General features: G+C 47.3%; 1 protein-coding gene across 1 annotated transcript; it reads left to right on the top strand.

The window, feature by feature from the left end:
• The first annotated feature begins 12,951 nt into the window (after positions 1-12,951).
• Positions 12,952-17,214, top strand: LOC308469750 (uncharacterized protein). Its single transcript, XM_080992654.1, has 2 exons — positions 12,952-13,089; positions 15,460-17,214. The coding sequence occupies exon 2, from the start codon at positions 15,537-15,539 to the stop codon at positions 17,037-17,039; it is 1,503 nt and encodes a 500-aa protein (XP_080848780.1). The 5' UTR covers positions 12,952-13,089; positions 15,460-15,536; the 3' UTR covers positions 17,040-17,214.
• The last annotated feature ends 2,374 nt before the right edge of the window (positions 17,215-19,588 follow it).

The following is a 19,588-nucleotide window of genomic DNA, read 5'->3' as shown; positions in this document are numbered from 1 at the left end:
GTAAGATTTACTGTATTTCTATTTCAATTGTACTGCTTATTTTAAAATTTGCTGTCTCCACGTATAAATTAGCACAAAGAATAGCAGAACTGTAGAGATGGAAGTGATCCCAAGCGTCATCTAGTTCCAGGACTCTCAGCTAATGCATGTTTGACTTTCATGTATGTTTTCATTTAAATTTCTGACCTATTGTTTTTGGTGATATGGAGATGGTCGATCTGCTCTGTCCAAATGCCCTCACTTCTTCACTTATTTACATTTCCTGCTTCTCTTTGTTCCTTAATTCCTCCACATACTGTGACTTCTCTGCAAACAATAACACTCCTCATTTCCCCTTTTCCCCTTTTAGGGGTTAGATTTATTCATTTTGTTTAAGAATATTTAATTCTAATTGCCTGCACCTGCCCCATTGCAGGGATTGCTCCTATATAGCTTAGTTTCAATGATCATTGATACGGAGCATCTCTGACTGACAACTTCTGCGTTCCTGTGGACTATTTCGGCTGGAAAAACCTACTGAAAATTCTCCTGGAAACCTTGTCGCCGAAGAAGCCCAATGGGCAAAACAAGGGTATATCCTGAGAACTGGTCTATCATCAGCTGCCTTATTGTTACTAAGTAGTTCTGCTCGTGGGTTAAACCACAGAGCCTGGGACTTGCTGATCAGAAGGTCAGTGGTTTGAATCCCCGTGACGGGGTGAACTCCCGTTGCTCGGTCCCTGCTCCTGCCAACCTAGCAGTTTGAAAGCACCTCAAAGTGCAAGTAGATAAATAGGTAGCGCTCCGGCGGGAAGGTAAACGGCATTTCCGTGCGCTGCTCTGGTTTGCCAGAAGCGGCTTAGTCATGCTGGCCACATGTCCCAGAAGCTGTACGCTGGCTCCCTCGGCCAATAAAGCAAGATGAGCGCCACAACCTCAGAGTCGGTCACAACTGGACCTAATGGTCAGGGGTCCCTTTACCTTTACCTTTACTAGTTCTGTTTGTTACACTCTCAAGACATAGGACTGCAGAAGGAAGATATCAGTATGAAATGGTATTGCCAACAGGAACTGTACATTGTAATCGTTGGACTTGACAATCTTTGGACTTAACTATCCTTGGACTTTACGACAATAAAAACATATAGAAGGTTAATGGTAATATGATATGTTCTTGCCACCAGGAACTGTGCTTTGAAATTTTTTGATATGACGATTACAGTTTTATTATATATGTTATGTTACTTTACAGCCAGTTACGTGTGTGTTGTGGTATTCTGAACAGGATTTACGTAATGAGGCAATTTCTCCAAACTTCCCTTCACTCCCTGGAGACTTGCCACATTCAGTGGCTGGGGCCTGCAACATAATCTCAACAGATAAACATTCCCTGAGAGCTCAGAGGCATTGTACTGAAGTTCTCCGCCAGCGCCATCTATGCAGATGAGACATTTCTGATTCCCACAGGAGAATTTCAGCTCGACCCCATCACTCTTGATCAACAAAGTGGCATTCTCCTTCACGCACGTAGGCTCCTGCTTGAAATTCCTCATTGCCACGTCCAAGCATGCGACCAGATTCCTTGTGTCTGGCTCATAACATTGCAACTGTTTCTGCACAGATCTCAGAGACTCCATGCTCAGTGGGTGAGTTACTCTCTGGATCTGAGAGCAGAGACTTTTAAACAAGAGTTTTTGACCCAGAAACTTTCCCACAATAAGCCAATCCATCTCTCTAAGAATGCCCCTAAATTATTACCAGCCTGCTGAGGGTATCTTTGATGAATCTCTGGCCTGATTCAAGAGGACTGCTGACCTCCAGCTTAGCTGAAGCAGGTATGAACTGCTGGAGGATGTGGCACAGGAACACGACTCTTCTTGTTTTGCATGTTACTGTGGTGATCTGTTTTTAGCTTTCCTGCAGGTGTTAACAATAGAAAGGAAATGGAATGGAACTTACCGTATTTTTTGCTCTATAAGACTCACTTTTTCCCTCCTAAAAAGTAAGGGGAAATGTGTGTGCGTCTTATGGAGCAAATGCAGGCTGCGCAGCTATCCCAGAAGCCAGAACAGCAAGAGGGATTGCTGCTTTCACTGCGCAGTGATCCCTCTTGCTGTTTTGGCTTCTAAGATTCAGAATATTTTTTTACTTGTTTTCCTCCTCCAAAAACTAGGTGCGTCTTGTGGTTTGGTGCATCTTATAGAGCGAAAAATACGGTAAATTTCAGTGTGCGGGAACTTCCCCCCAAAACAAACAAGACCAGAATGTGATGGAAGCCTGCCCTGTTGGAGTTTACATAGTGTTCCTTCACTGCTGTTTACAAAGTACATGAACCACGAGAAGGGTGAGCCAGAGTCCCATCCACCTGCCCTGTTGTCAGACCAGGAAGATGTGAATAAGCAGCTACGTTTTGTATGATAAAAATAACAGTTGTTCCTCGGATGAAATTTGAAGCGGTCCCTTGAAATTGGGTGAAACGAGAGACAAAATTCAGCGTTAAGAGCTCAAGCTGATGTGGCCCTGCTGGGGTCACTCCAACACCCATGGGTGGTCACTTCATTTGTGGGTGCAGCACCCACCCTCTGGAATGCTCTCTTGAAGGGTTAATCTTCATATTATCTGTACATAGTGAGTCTTGCACTAAACTTACTTCTGCAATTGTGGTCAAGCCAGCTACCAGACAGGCTGAGGGGCCATTTCCTGCCTTGCGCTTCCTGCTTCAGTAATGCAAGATAAAAAAAAAAAGACACGTACAAGGGGCTGCTTAGCTAGCAAAAAGACACGTGTACGAAGGAGAGGGGAGGGAGTGCTTAGCCAGCAATATAGATATGCCCTAAAAGGGAATAAGTGAAAACTTGCCAGCTGATTGGGGAAGTTTGGGGGAGGTTTGGGAGGTGGGTGAATGTTCTCAAAGTATAAGAAAGTTTGCTGATGTGTATTGCTTTGCAGCCAGATTTCAGAAACTATTCTGCTGGCTGTCTCTGTGCACAGATTAAATTCTTTTCTCCAAAGAAGAAACTTTCCTGGTGTTATTTTACTCTTTCTTTGGTCCTGGGGACGCGGGCAAACGATTCCCTGGGGCAATAAGGCTTCATATTTTTGGTGCGTTGACCCGGGAAATCGCCCCACCCCAGAGGACCGAGGAGAGCCAGGCTCGACCTCAGGTGAACAGCTCAGATCGGCGTTCGCATTTCCAGTGCACACCCTGCCAGCTTGTAGGGGGAGATTGCCACACCGTCCTGGAGTGGAGACACCTGGTCGAGGGAGAAAAGAGGACGGCCGAAAGAGGGAATCCGCAGCGGAGAAAAAAAGGTAAGCCCGAAGGAAAGGGCTAGGGGCCCGAGGGAAAGGGCCAGAGGCCTGATCAGCCTCACCTGGTCATAGCAGTAAAGTGCTGCCAGGAAAGGAACTGGCCAGGCAGTAGTGTGCCGCCAGTAAGGTTGGGTAAAAGGGAAACAGAGGGGAAATTGTATTGGTGTGTTTTGTGTGTTGCATGTTGGAATTATAATGGTGTGATTTGTATGTTGTATGTTGCATGTCAGATACTCCGGTGGATGAATTATTGAATGAGGGCCAGGGCTTAGTGTCCCCTTGGCCGAGCGATTGTAGGGTTGTGCATTTTCTGACAATCTGTAGCATGGGGAGTGTGAGAGAATTTTGAAACCCGGTTAGGAGCGGAGTATCTGAAAAATGGGGTCTGGAGCAAGCCAATGCATTCCTCTGGAATGCTTTTTAAATAACTGGAAAACGGCCACGAAGAGTGATGATTGGGATCCAAATTGAAAAAAAAACAGAGACTCAGAACTTTATGTGAGGTGGACTGACCGACCCAGGGAACTGCGTGGCTTTGATTTGCAATTAATCAACCCCCTGTGGCGAATCAACCCCCTGTGGCAAAATATATTAAATGTCCACCCAGACCAGATCCCCTATATCTCTACATGGAAGACCAATGTAGAAAAGAATCTACCATGGCTAAAGTCTTGCCGTGACAGCAACACACAGAACAGGATTTGTACAGTGAAGCCTCTGGTGTTAGAAGACCCAGAAGATGAGGAGGGGGGAGTGATTAAGCCACCACCTTACACTCCACCGACAGCCCCTCCAACAAACCCCCCAGGCCAAAATCAAGAAGCACAGGGAGGCGCTGGTGTAGGGGGAGGAGGACCTGCGAAGGAGGATAGTGAGACGGAAGAAGAGGAAGATGACAAGGAGTTTAGGAAGACACTAGATGATATGAATCAAGGAAAGAAAATGTGGACAGAAAAGCAGAAAGAGAGACTAAAGGAGTTTGTAAAGCCATTTGAGGGAAAAGTTGGATGTGAGCCCCTTGTTAGTTGAGGCAGCAGAATGCTGCACCCCTGAAAAGAGGAAGAGATGGCAACGTAAGTGGGGACAGGCGGTGAAGAGAGTTATGTCTCATAGACAGTATGAGAAAAACCAGGAAGGATCAGGCAGCCGGAGTAATGCCCCTTTGGAGGGTTTATGATCCGCCAGCCCCTGTCCCAGCTGGACAAGCGGAGGCATCACGGACCTACACGGTACAGCACGTTTCGTTCACAAGTGCAGATGTTTGTAATTGGCGTAATCAGAACCCCTCTTTTGAGGAGAATCCAGCGAAGATCATAAAATTGTTTGAAGGGATTTTTAAAACCTATAATCCCACTTATGATGATGTACAATATCTCCTGGACTCACTACTAACTACAGAAGCATTGCTCGGCCCCTGCATGAGTCAACTAGGGGAATAGAGAAGGATCCTTTTATATGGGGCAGGGAACAGCAGCAGGCTTTTCAGGATCTCAAAGTGGCATTACAACAAGCCCCAGCGCTTGGCATCCAAACCCCGAGAAGCATTTTACCCTGTTCATAGATGAAGACCAGGGGGTAGCCAAGGGAGTCTTATGCCAGAAACTGGAAAATTGGCAGCAACCCGTCGCATACTTGTCAGAGAAGCTAACCCCACCAGAACAGAGGTTGCCCCCCCCCCCCTGTATGAGAGAGGTTGTGGCAGTGGCCACCCTACTCACAAAGGCAGATAAATTCACGTTTGGACAGGACACCACCTGTGTGACTCCACACGCAGTCCCAGCCTTATTTGACATGAAAGGCACCTATTTCCTATCACAAGCAAAAATGAGGAAGTGCCAGATGCTGTTATTACATTCACGCCTGAAGTTTCAGGTTACCACAGCCCTTAACCCAGCTACCTTATTACCGGTAGGAGAAGGTGGACATGGGAGCCACCCACTCAGTCTTACCTGTGCCTGTAACAAAACCCACAAACCAAGTGGTTAATATAATTGGGGCCACAGGTAAATCACAAAAGGCCCCGTTTTTGCAGTCTGTTACCTGCCGCCTAGGTGGCCAAGTAGTCCAGCACAAATTTTTGTATATACCAGAGTGTCCCATTCCTTTCTTGGGCCGAGACTTGTTAACAAAATTACAAGCCCAGATTTCCTTCCAACCAATGGGGGAAGTAATGATGATAACTGGACCAGCAGGAGAGTTTTCTTTAGAAATGCCCCTGAGAGACCATTGGCGCTTGATGATGGTAAAAGAAGAGGAGGGAATCCTCCCTGTTAGCCTGCTTCATGATGTTGACCCTGGACTATGGGCGGAGGATAAAAACCAATACCCCATCCCACGACGGGCAGCTGAAGGAGTGTGGGTGCATCTGGAGCGATTGCTTCAACATGGAATCTTGAAACAATGCCAATCACAGTGGAACACCCCACTGTTGCCAGTGAAGAAGGAAGATGGTGGGTACCGCATATAGGCCCCAAAGTTCTGGAAAAGTGGAAAGGATGAACAGGACTTTGAAAAACCAGTTGTCCAAATTGACCCAAGAAACAGGGTCTAATTGGGTGTCCATGTTGCCCTTGGCTTTGCTTAGAGTCCGTAGTCTCCCATCGAAACGTATTCACTTGTCACCCTTTGAAGTGATGTTTGGGAGACCGGTTCCTTATGTGCACATGCTTTCACCTATCCCTGTTCAAGATGTGGAATTGAACAATTATGTACAGTCTCTCTCTCGAGATTTTCTCTCTCAACAGGTGGACCCAGGCCCGAACTCCTTGCGTGACCAGTTTGAGCCAGGTGACGAGGTGTGGATAAGACTGGTCCCAGGCACCACTGCAACCGTGCTGGAAGGGCCCATCTGCTCTCCACACCCACAGCTGTGAAGGTCGCTGGCGTCACCCCTTGGGTCCACCACATTCAAGTGAAGAAAGCTGCTTCAGATTGGACTGTGTCTCAGCATCCTGAAGATCCCCTCCAGTTGACCATCTCCAGGCGCCTAGCGGACGACCGCCTTGCTGATATCACTCCAGAGGCTGATATCTCTACGCACGGCTGAATAATTGGATGGGAGGGGCGCCCGCGGGCAGCGCCCCCAACGTAGACACTTGTTCTCCAGCCAATTTAGAGGCACCACCAGGACTTTTGATATTGGGACCAGAACCCCTTGATATAGTCACCCTGTGTGTCAGGCCGTTGCAGGGGTGGATATATTCTTGTGGGTGTAACATCATTTACATAGAGGGAGGGGCCCCTTTTGGGTATAATACTCTCCTGAGAAACCATAGGGGTCCCCACCCATCGGGAATAGTTGGGAAGTTGCTCCACGTGGTAGGAGCTTCCGAAGTAAGGTGGAGAGGTACCCCTGAGGCCCGGCAAATAATTGAATACGAATATCAGTGGGCCCTTCAGCAGTAAAGGAATATCAGAAATGACCCCTGAATATTGGTGGGAGGAGCCCTGGCATTCTTGGGGTTGGTGGGTGGGAGTTATCTCAACCGCCCTTGCCATAGGGAGAGCATGGTGACCCACAACCCCCTGGCTAGTACACCTGGGGACCCCTGGGCCTGGTTATATTCATGGTTACCGGATGGAAGCTGGCTGCGCCATCTCCTGGTCCTAGTGGCAGGACCTTTATTAATCCTTTTGCTTCTTTGCTTCTGTATCCCCTGCTTGGTGCGGTGCATGCAAAACATGTTACAGAGAATGATGTCTAGCATGATGGGACCCCGCGTGATTGCTTTAATGAGAGATTATAGACCCATACCCCAGAACGAACCTAAGTATTAGGTTGTTCAGAAGAAGAGTAGGGAGTGAAGGGTTAATCTTCATATTATCTGTACATAGTGAGTCTTGCACTAAACTTACTTCTGCAATTGTGGTCAAGCCAGCTACCAGACAGGCTGAGGGGCCATTTCCTGCCTTGCGCTTCCTGCTTCAGTAATGCAAGATAAAAAAAAAAAAAAGACACGTACAAGGGGCTGCTTAGCTAGCAAAAAGACACGTGTACGAAGGAGAGGGGAGGGAGTGCTTAGCCAGCAATATAGATATGCCCTAAAAGGGAATAAGTGAAAACTTGCCAGCTGATTGGGGAAGTTTGGGGGAGGTTTGGGAGGTGGGTGAATGTTCTCAAAGTATAAGAAAGTTTGCTGATGTGTATTGCTTTGCAGCCAGATTTCAGAAACTATTCTGCTGGCTGTCTCTGTGCACAGATTAAATTCTTTTCTCCAAAGAAGAAACTTTCCTGGTGTTATTTTACTCTTTCTTTGGTCCTGGGGACGCGGGCAAACGATTCCCTGGGGCAATAAGGCTTCACTCTCTCAGATAATTCATGAGACAAAGACAGTAGAGATTTCCAAACATCTCTTAAAAACTTACATGTTTACCCAGGTTTTGCTAGATTCTGGCAAATTTAAATTTTCTGTTCTATACACTTCTCAGTTTTATTTGATGTATAGTCTACTTTTGTTTTTATTAAATGTTATCAAAATATTGTTGTGTTGTTAATGCTTTTGTTTATTTGGAAATGTTTAGAAACCAGTTAATTAAAAAAATCTAAGCTGTGGTACAAAAATAGTATGATTTTCAATAAAAACACAGGTAAAATCTGCAAGAATTTAAAAGCAAGTGTACACAATTAAAGAAGTGTCTCTGTGGGCTTACTGAAATAAATGTTTTCATGCAATAATAAAAAAAGAGAGCTCAAGCTCCGACTAGGGTTGGAAAACCTCAGCTGCAGGAGCCAAATGACGCAGGGCCCCTCAAAATGGCCGTCAGGATACAGGCCTCACTGCTCCCTTGCATGCACTTCTGACTAAAATCTATCCTTGGACAGGGATAATCTCTCTTGCTTGTGTGGATGGAGAGCATAGCAGGAACTCTGCTCACTTTTGCTACTGGCCCTATCTATCCACAGCGCAAGTTATTTCAAATGTTCCCCATAAGGCATGGGTAGGGAACTCATCTGTCAATCGTGTAATTTCATAGTGATATTATGTGATTGTCCCAACCATCCGTCAAAGTTCACCCATGGGGTGGGGCCAAATTTTTTCAAACTCCAGACACAAGGGAATGCAACGTCTGGGCTGCAAAAGGCTCCCCACCTCTGCCTCACATCAACATGGGTCATGTTGGGAAATGTTAAATCTGAAGCTGGTCATTTCAAACATAGAGGAATTGTTTTGATTTTTATCTCACTTAAAAGCACATACTTTCAGAAGAGCCCTGCTGGTTCAGACCACCGCTCCCACTTCCTGGATCAATGGAGCCCTTGTTTATTTCATATATTAAAGACTCAAAGAAAGCAACAGCAGTTTAAGAGTAATAATATAAGAGCAGACGTGAGCACCTTGTCCTCCACTTTTTCAAACAAGAGATACTTAACTGTGGTTCTGCAAATCCCTGGAGCAGTTTGAACATCAAGCGATTAATGGCACGCACAAATGCAGTAAGCGGAATTGATTTTATTTATTTACAAGGTTTCTTACACACCTTTCGACATCAGGTCCCAGAGTGGGTGACGACAATTAAACAATTATAAAAAGACATAGAACAACTACTTGAAGGACATAAAACACCCCACCTCTTTAGATAATTAAGGGGGCATTTAAATGCCCCCATATCAAGTCTCTATTTGTGTATCATGTATTTGCAGACTATTCCTCTTTAACTGTGCTTCTATTTTGTGTGTTTCTGTTCTGAATAAAATACAGCTATGGGGTTGTGATCCGAAGCACGCTGCCAATCTGGATCAGGGCCTCGTGCCAGTTCCTCATTGAAAAGCCTCCCCTCTTCAGCTACTACTTCCCCCTGAAGCTGTGGCTGTATGGCAGTTTTCATGTGTTTTGTTTCCCACAACAGAGCGCTATTTGGAGGGGAAAGCCTGCAGGGCCCATTCAGACTTGACAGCAGTGACACTGCATGTCAGAGTCAGACTGTTACTACCGTATTTTTCGCTCTATAACACGCACCCGACCATAACACGCACGTAGTTTTTAGAGGAGGAAAATCCGTAGGCATGCCACCCATAGGCATTCCCTCCATAACACGCACAGACATTTCCTCTTACTTTCTAGGAGGAAAAAAGTGAGTGTTATGGTGCAAAAAATACGGTAATTCCCTCTAAAGAAGTTGGCGGGGATGACGACTTAATATGCTGAGCCCATTCCACACCACACCACACATACTCCCCCCCCAAAAAAAGTTCTTTTCCCAGACATTTGAGGGAGGAAAGTATGGGGGGAGGATTCAGTTCCTTCCCCACCCATCCCTTGCTTTAAAGGACTTGGCACCTCCCTCTGACCTGTCAAGTTTGCACCAAATGGCAACCTCATCTTATTTCCCCACACAGAGAAAGGAGAAGATTTCCTCCTCAGAGAACGAAGCATTGAAGGTAAAGAGAACATTATTTGAGTCAGGATCATGGAAGGTTACTAATCCTGCTTCATAGTTCACAAGCACATGGATCTTCTTTGGCCGAATCCCTTTTGGGTTGAACGTAAGGGGTTGCGTGCTTGTCAAGGATGATGATCCCAGAGATATACCAGGAGGAGTGGAAGCATAATATGAACCAGTAGGAATCCTCCCAATAGCCCAGATCCCAATTCCATCATTCAAACTGACAATATGGTACTCCCTTAAAGACTCCTTGACAACCCCCACAGCTGAGAAGTTCTCGTTCCCTATATTCACTATCCAGGAATGGATCCCTGAGGTGATTCTCTCAACTCCCATAGCATAGGAACAACAATTAATGTTATTTGAGAATATGGCGACAAAGTGTGGTTGGTTCATATACGTGGTTGTTGCTTGGCTATACATTGCTTGGACTCTGGGGTTGCGGCGCTCATCTCGCTTTACTGGCCGAGGGAGCCGGCGTACATCTTCCGGGTCATGTGGCCAGCAGGACTAAGCCGCTTCTGGCGAACCAAAGCAGAGCACGGAAATGCCGTTTACCTTCCCGCCGGAGTGGTAGCTATTTATCTACTTGCACTTTGACGTGCTTTCGAACTGCTAGGTTGGCAGGAGCAGGGACCGAGCAACGGGAGCTCACCCTGTCGTGGGGATTCGGACCGCCAACCTTCTGATTGGCAAGTCCTAGGCTCTGTGGTTTAACCCACAGCCCCACCCACGTCCAAACATCCAAAACAAATCTATACAGAATTACCACTTCCCCAGTGGCACAAAACATTTGCTAAAACAGTGGTTCTCAACCTGTGGGTCCCCAGATGTTGTTGGACTACAACTCCCATAATCCCTGAGCTCTGGCTTTGCTAGCTAGGGGTGATGGGAGTTGTAGTTCAACAACATCTGAGGACCCACAGATTGAGAAAGGCTGTGCTAAAAGAAAGGAGGCAGAGCAGTCTATCGTCACATCTCTAGGTCTCCAGGGAGATCAGATGTCTGCAGTGTATTTCAATGACAAAAAAACAAATAGAGATATTTAGCCACTAATTGTTGAGCTCCTGATCATTTTCCAGTAATAGAAAATGTTCAATGTGTATATCCCTCCCACTCCTGCTGTCACAGCCAAGATAATATAATAATAATTTATTATTTATACCCCACCCATCTGGCTGGGTTTCCCCAGCCACTCTGGGCGGCTTCCAGCAAAACACTAAAATACAATAGCCTATTAAACATTAAAAGCTTCCCTGAACAGGGCTGCCTTCAGATGTCTCCTAAAAAGTCTGGTAGTTGTTCTTCTCTTTGACATCTGGTGGGAGGGTGTTCCACAGGGCAGGTGCCACTACCGAGAAGGCCCTCTGCCTGGTTCCCTGTAACTTGGCTTCTCGTAGCGAGGGAACCGCCAGAAGGCCCTCGGCGCTGGACCTCAGAGTCCGGGCAGGACGATGGAACCTACAATGGGATCTTATTACATATGTGCTTGAGAATTTGGACTCCATCTGCCCTGACTTACCTATCAACATGACTGGAGACTTTAATGCCAAGGGTGGGAAGTGTATACAAAAGAATGGGGGATCCTGGATACTTCTGTTCTCCCAGACTTCTGTTTTTGGGACCATAGATCACAGGATCCAGTAATCGATTTGGCGGGAAACTCAATGGCACCCCTCTGGAGGCTTCACCCGGGGCAGAAACCCGGGCTAGACCTGCCCCTCCCCCTGAGCGGGACACAGAAGAATGCAGCAACCCGTGAGTTCAGCCCATCAACCTGTTGTGTGTTTATGGTGGATGTGGTGGGGGGGGGATGGGGATCTTTTCAGTGCATTCTGCATGGAAAGCAAATGGCCTTTCAGGGGAGAGAGGCCTTCCCCACCAGATTGCTGCATTTGGGAGGGGGTAGTATACTGCCTTTTGCTCATAAGAGGGGCTTCCTTCATGACTGAAAAGGCGTGTGTGTGTGTGTGTGTGTGTGTGTGTGTGTGTGTGTGTATTTGTTTGTTGCAAGCTCATAACTCACAAATAATTATTAGCTACATTTCCGTTCAGGATTCTGCATAGAACTTAAGTGCAGGTCTGTTGTGTTTTTTAATACAGTGGTACCTCGGGTTACAAACGCTTCAGGTTAGATACGCTTCAAGTTACAGACTTTGCTAACCCAGAAATAGTGCTTCAGGTTAAGAACTTTGCTTCAGGACGAGAACAGAAATTGGGCTCCAGCAGCACGGCAGCAGCAGGAGGCCCCATTAGCTAAAGTGGTGCTTCAGGTTAAGAACAGCTTCAGGTTAAGAACGGACCTGAGGAATGAATTAAGTACTTAACCCGAGGTACCACTGTATATGGGTAAAAATTGCGTACACTTGAAAACGTTGGCAGCATAAATTCAACAGTGTAACTTAAGTTCTTAACCCGAGGTACTATTTCTGGGTTAGCGGAGTCTGTAACCTGAAGCGTCTGTAATCTGAAGTGTATGTAACCCGAGGTACCACTGTATTCAATAAACATTTGCCAATCTTCTTTAAACGTATGTTCCTCTAGTTCTCTTATTCTATATGTTAAGTCTGCAGGCTATGCATATTCCATCAGCTTAAGTTGCCATTCTTCTTTAGGTGGGACCTCACTCATTTTCCATTTTTGGGCTAACAAAACACGGCCTGCAGTAGTGGCATACATAAATAGCCTTTTTTGACACCTGAGAATTTCCATCTGAATTATCCCCAACAAAAAGGACTCTGGTTTTGTTCTTTGTTTTTTCAGAAAAGTACTTTTAAACATTTTTTAAAATTCATTATAAACTGTTTCCCAATACCCTTTTGCCCTTTTACAAGTCCACCACATATGATAGAACGTACTCTTAGCCTCATTGCCTCTTGTATAATTATTCTAATGGGACGACCTGTTAAAATTTTGCAGTTTGCTGCAGAAGCTGGACGTTTGCTTGCTTGTATCATTTCTGTTTCGCAGCTTTGCCTTTCTAATTCTGGACCCGTCTGCTAGCGATTGGTGCTTCCTTCTTGGGAGCCAGTGTGGTGTAGTGGTTAAGAGCGATAGACTCGTAATCTGGGGAACCGGGTTTGCGTCCCCGCTCCTCCACACGCAGCTGCTGGGTGACCCTGGGCTAGTCACACTTCTTTGAAGTCTCTCAGCCTCACTCACCTCACAGAGTGTTTGTTGTGGGGGAGGAAGGGAAAGGAGAATGTGAGCCGCTTTGAGACTCCCTAGGGTAGTGATAAAGCGGGATATCAAATCCAAACTCTTCTTCTTCTTCTACAGAACACATGGATGGAACGGAACTCCGAAGGATGGGTCTGTGACATCACAGCTGCAAAGACCAATGAGAATCAAGCCACATTCTCTCCTGTCCTCTTCCCAACTCCCATGGATGCTAGTAGGAACCCAGACACAAAAGTAAGTTCATTTCCACGAGTTACTGACTGCGGTGTTCTCCCCACGATCTCACCTTCAGCCCTGAGCTACCCTCAGCTGTGCCCGTGACTTCAGTTCTGGGCCAAGACCCCCTTGTTGTCCTCCTTTCCCTTTCAGTCCTTGTTCCTAAGGGTTCACAACTGATATAATTTGACAGAAACAATTAACCCTCAAGCATCCTTTCATTAGCATCCTTTCATACGCACATTTGGCTTGATAAAGTCCAGCTGCCTGCTCATCCATTGCATACTTGCGTGGGCTACACCGAGGTTCTAAGCCACTTCATGGACAGGTCAGAGGACTTCTAGGTTGAGATATGGAGGAGAGAGGGTGCAGCCTTGCACCTGAGAGTTGTCAGCATAGGACTTTATTGAAGTAAGTCCTGTTCAGAGTAGATGCCAATAAATTAATGGACTTGAGTCATGTCCATTAACTCCAATAGAACTACTCTGAATAAGACAATGGAGACAACCCACTGTTGTTCATTTTTACAAGCCCATGTACTGAATAGAGGGATGCAGGTGGCGCTGTGGTCTAAACCACTGAGCCTCTTGGGCTTGCCAATCAGAAGGTCAGCGGTTCGAATCCCCGCGACGGGGTGAGCTCCCGTTGCTCTCTCCCAGCTCCTGCCAACCTAGCAGTTTGAAAGCACACCAGTGCAAGTAGATAAATAGGTACTGCTCCGGTGAGAAGGTAAACAGCATTTCCATGCGCTCTGGTTTCTGTCACGGTGTTCCATTGTGCCAGAAGTGGTTTAGTCATGCTGGCCACATGACCCAGAAAGTTTTTTGTTGGCTCCCTTGGCCTGAAAGCAGAGATAAGCGCTACACCCCATAGTCGCCTTTGACTGGACTTAACCGTCCGGGGTCCTTTACGACTGCATAGAGGTAAATGTTACATTCATTCGCAGGTTCTAAGAGTCAGCACTATGCAAGGGTGAGCTTCACCTGCTATGTTCTGAATATCAAACCACTCTCTAGCACTCGGTTGGCGCAGACGGAAGTTCACCTTTTCTCCGGATTTGCATTTGCTCTGAACAGCACCAGATTTAGGGCAGTGTGGGCGGTTCCACCAGACAGGGAGCTGAGCTGAAGGGGTGCGAAACTGAGAAGATCGATAACTGAGAAGGTGCATTTGGAATTTTGGCACCATATTATGAAAGATTACCAAAGCCCACACCTGCTCTGATTTAGCACTAAATAGCAGATTTCCCCTGCGGAAGAAGAAAACCACTCAGACCCGTGCTTAGAAAGTGTGGGTTAAGTGGAGAACTGCTCAGACACATGGGAGAAGCCTGCACCTCCATCACTAGTTGTGTACGAAAACATCCTGGAATGCATCCCTTTGCAGATTGGCTTTATTTCTCTTGCGTTTCTGTGTCTTTGGCAAAAATAATAATACTGGTAGTGCTTTTCATTCAGCAGCCGGTCTGACCATCTTCTTTGTCTGACCTCACCCTCATGCAATCACTGATCAAGCCTTAAAGGGGTGGGGAGAAAGGAGGCCACATTCTCTTGTCCATGGTGGGTGGGGGACAGAGGCAAAAATGGGCAGGGCCAGAGATGCACCTCATAAACACTCCTCTCTCCATCTGGACTCGCAAGAGGCAGGATCACAGTTCAAGACACTCAAGGAGGCAGCCAAGCAGGGGTGGTAAGGGCTGTGGCCTGGGGAGAGGAGGTCTGCCCTGGGGAGATGTAAAGAGACTGTCCAGACAGTTACACAACACTGACCTTTGCACTCTCTTAGGAAACTTCTCGGTTTTCCTAAGTGTTTACCCATGCAAGGCCTCTTCCCCAGCCTTGCCATAAAGGTAAAGGTAAAGGGAACCCGGACCATTAGGTCCAGTCGTGGATGACTCTGGGGTTGCGGCGCTCATCTCGCTTTATGGGCCAAGGGAGCCGGCGTACAGCTTCTGGGTCATGTGGCCAGCAGGACTAAGCCGCTTCTGGCGAAACCAGAGCAGCGCACGGAAACGCCGTTTACCTTCCCGCCGGAGCGGTACCTATTTATCTACTTGCACTTTGACGTGCTTTCGAACTGCTAGGTTGGCAGGAGCAGGGACCGAGCAACGGGAGCTCACCCCTTCGTGGGGATTCGAACTGCTGACCTTCTGATTGGCAAGTCCTAGGCTCTGTGGTTTAACCCACAGCACCACCATAATTCCTGGTGGCTGGCCATGTTGGCTGGGGCTGATGCGAATTGTGGCCCTCAACAACATCTGGAGGGCAACACATTGGCTGTCCCTGTCCTGGAGGAACCAGGCACATGATCACCATTATCAAACGGGCACCGGTTGCCACTTCCGTACAGTGACGGATTCCATTCTGAGATGCCTGCTTTCTTCTCCAGGTCTTGGAGGACCATTGATGCCACTGCATGAGAAGACATGTTTGGCGTTGCATCCGTAGAACCTGGCCTTTCTTCGTATGGGTGCCTGCATCCCCAAGCCCATCCCTCCAGCACCACTGAGTGTCAGCAACTTACTCTCAGCGAAGGAGAGCTTGGAGATAGCCAACCGGGGATCTGACACCATGCTGACAGCTTGCTTAGACCACGCCTTGCTAGAGTTCCCCCGTGAGCCTCGCTGCCTCCAGGACAATGCCACCTTGACCGTCCAGGTGAGAGGGAGGAAAAGGATGGAGTTTGTCTCCGGTGGAGGTGAGAACAAGATAGTCATCTCTTGGTCAAAGAAGAAAACCCGCTATAACATTGAGGTCTCCAGCCTGGAGGTGTACCTGGACCGGCTGTCCCTCTGCCCAGCTCCACTGACCTCTGAGAATTTGGAGAAGGTGAGGCAGGAGCTTCTTAAGTGGGGGGATGTCACAAAGGACCTGCGGGCCTGCCTTGATCTAGCCATAACAGAGATTGAGAAGGAGCCACCTTCAGTGAAGAGCAGTGCTGAGTTGACCATTGAATGTGAAGGCTCCTGCTTGGATTTCATTTCTGGGAAGGGGAAGTCCCGCATCCACATCCTTTTCTCCGATAGACAACCTCGGTACCGGGTTCGAGTTACTTGCATGGACATCTACGTAGACAGGTTGAACAGCCGCGCGGTGCCCCTCACCTCTGAGAACTTGCTTAAAGTGTGGAAGGAGACAGAAGGCCTGAAAGGATGTACGGTGGACCTTCGGGCCTGCCTCAAGCGAGCCTTGCAGGAGTTTAATGCTTTGACTCCACGACACCGGGCCAATGCCACCATCTTCATTGACTGCGATGGAAAGAACTTCAAGATGGTTTCCGGGCACGGAGACAGCTGGATCTCTGTTTTCAACGTTGTCGGAGATCAACATTGCCGAAGAGAAGTGGTTCTGGCGCTGGCGGATTCCGGGTCATCCGGCAGGGTAACAGGCCCGACCTCTGCGAAACAAGGGAAAGAAGGACCATCAGTTTGGATGAGGAAACTGGAAGGGAGGAGAGGGGCAGAGGAGGGCCCGTCCAATCAGGCAAGGAGAACTTTCAAAGTGCTGTCCAATGGGAAGAGATCTAAGAGAGGAGGGCCGCCCAATGTGATCGCATTAGAAGAATTTGCCTCTAGTACTTGGAAATGGGAGGAAGAAACAACATCATCGTTTGCAGGGAGGACTTTTTCCCGTGAGAAGAGGGCAGATACGGGGCTGTCCAAAAGTTCCAGGGCTCCAGGAAGGGAATGTTCCCTTAAGTCAAAAGCATTATCGACCAGTGGGAAAAGGAAACGGTCTGGTGAGAGGGATGGAAAAGAAGGAGAACATGCTGGGTGGCAGAGCTTACCCAGTGGAACAGCAACAGAGGAAGTGTTGATCCATGGACACAGGGAGGAGGCTGGGAAAGAAATGGAGCCCACATCCAATGGATCAAGTGAAGATGAAGATGATGATGAAGAAGAAGAGCCACCTGGTGTTCTAGAGGAGTCTTCAGACAGCAGACAGGCAGACGATGGTCCAGAAAGGTGACTCATCTGGAGGACTGGTGAACATGATGGATCCATCCAAGGTCAGTTCTTGGACTGGGACTGAGATGGATGCTTTCCAGGAGCAGGACGCTGTTTCTGGATCAGGAAGCCGGGGGCTGGTCCACCAAATGAATTGTGCAAGAGTGATACCAAAAATAAATGATCTATGGACCTGAGACGCCACTTATATCTAGCTATGGGGGTTGGGGGGTGGCGGAATTTGCTTCCAGATTGTGGTACTGGTGTGGTTCAGCTCACCTCCACGCCACACAATGTCCTCAGCCGTTAATCACCCTGTTAGCCTTGGGGGGGAGGGAACATACAGATAAAAATTTCTCTTGTCAGTGGATATGGTTGGGTTGCAGGGGCAAGTGAGAGGTGGGGCATGGAGGAAAGGGTAAACGCTACTTCCCTGCACGAAAGCCCCAACCCAAATTGCACACTCCTCCCCCCCCACACACACACACTTTTCTTTTTAACCAAAAGAAAAAATAGCATGGAGAAACCTGATTGCTTCCCATCTAGCTTGGCCTTTGCTATGGACCCCAAGGAAACACACTTGACACTTCCTTATCCTTCAGTAAAAGCAGCTCGTTGCTGCCACCTTCTGGCCAAGTCGAGTGTTTGTGAACTGCTCTGTGTTTTGCAGGAGGGATTTGAGTGCATATTGGAACTTCATTAGGTTGATGCCATTAAAGCGATTAACGGGTTCTGCCACCCTCATGCAAAGAGCCCACTTTTAAAATGAAGCAGATATTCTTGTGGTTAGGAGAAAAATGACCGGAAAACGCATTACAGTGGTACCTCAGGTTACGTACTTAATTCATAGAATCATAGAATCATAGAGTTGGAAGAGACCACAAGGGCCATCGAGTCCAACCCCCTGCCAAGCAGGAAACACCATCAGAGCACTCCTGACATATGGTTGTCAAGCCTCTGCTTAAAGACCTCCAAAGAAGGAGACTCCACCACACTCCTTGGCAGCAAATTCCACTGTCGAACAGCTCTTACTGTCAGGAAGTGCTTCCTAATGTTTAGGTGGAATCTTCTTTCTTGTAGTTTGGATCCATTGCTCCGTGTCCGCTTCTCTGGAGCAGCAGAAAACAACCTTTCTCCCTCCTCTATGTGACATCCTTTTATATATTTGAACATGGCTATCATATCACCCCTTAACCTCCTCTTCTCCAGGCTAAACATGCCCAGTTCCCTTAGCCGTTCCTCATAAGGCATCGTTTCCAGGCCTTTGACCATTTTGGTTGCCCTCCTCTGGACACGTTCCAGTTTGTCAGTGTCCTTCTTGAACTGTGATGTCCAGAACTGGACACAGTACTCCAGGTGAGGTCTGACCAGAGCAGAATACAGTGGCACTATTACTTCCCTTGATCTAGATGCTATACTCCTATTGATGCAGCCCAGAATTGCATTGGCTTTTTTAGCTGCCGCGTCACACTGTTGGCTCATGTCAAGATTGTGGTCAATTCGTTCCAGAGGTCTGTACTTAAGCTGAAACTGTTCTTAACCTGAAGCACCACTTTAGCTAATGGGGCCTCCTGCTGCTGCTGCGCCACTGGAGCACAATTTCTGTTCTCATCCTGAAGCAAAGTTCTTAACCCGAGGTAATATTTCTGGGTTAGCGGAGTCTGTAACCTGAAGCGTATGTAACCTGAAGCGTATGTAACCTGAGGTACCACTGTATGAGCAAAGATTAAATGGTGAGATGTATAAACACCCCACAAGTCAAGCAAGAGAAATGCTCATTGTCATATAACTGCCCTGGAAATTGTCCCTCTCTCTTGGCACCAGGAGAGCTTCCCTGGGGAAGATATCTTACCCTACACTCTGGCCGAAGATGACATATGCTCCCCATGTATTCTCAAAACAGTCCTACAGTATGGGTGAAGCTAAAAAGGAGTGTGTGGCCTAAAGTCCTCCAGTAAGCTTTGTAGTAAGGAATTGAACACAGGTCTTCTTGTCTTAAGTCTGACACTCTAAGTGCTGGTGTTATACGATGACAGAGAATGGCACCCAAGAGATCAAATGGAACATGGTTTATTTGGGCTCTCTCTCTCTCTCTCTCTCTCTCTCTCTCTCTCTCTCTCTCTCTTTATGAAGCCCAGAAATTATGTGTGGGCCAGCAGGCTAGTAAAAATAGTACAGTGGTACCTCGGGTTAAGTACTTAATTCGTTCCGGAGGTCTGTTCTTAACCTGAAACACCACTTTAGCTAATGGGGCCTCCCGCTGCCGCCGCGCCGCCGGGTCACGATTTCTGTTCTCATCCTGAAGCAAAGTTCTTAACCTGAAGCACTCTTTCTGGGTTAGCGGAGTGTGTAACCTGAAGCGTATGTAACCTGAAGCGTCTGTAACCCGAGGTACCACTGTACACAATGTTAGGAAAAAATTGCAGGCAACCTCCATAATAATAATAATAATAATAATAATAATAATAATAATATATGTGTGAATAGCTTGTATAAACTTGCTCTGTGAGACTGCATCACAGGATCTCTCAGGGGCAATTCATGTAGGCTAAGATATCAATGTTACCGGAG

This window comes from Podarcis pityusensis (assembly GCF_964106645.2).
Source record: "Podarcis pityusensis genome assembly, chromosome: 2".
Classification (NCBI taxonomy): Eukaryota; Metazoa; Chordata; class Lepidosauria; order Squamata; family Lacertidae; genus Podarcis; species Podarcis pityusensis.
Note: the sequence above shows the minus strand (reverse complement) of the source record. Positions and strands in the feature narration are given on the sequence as shown.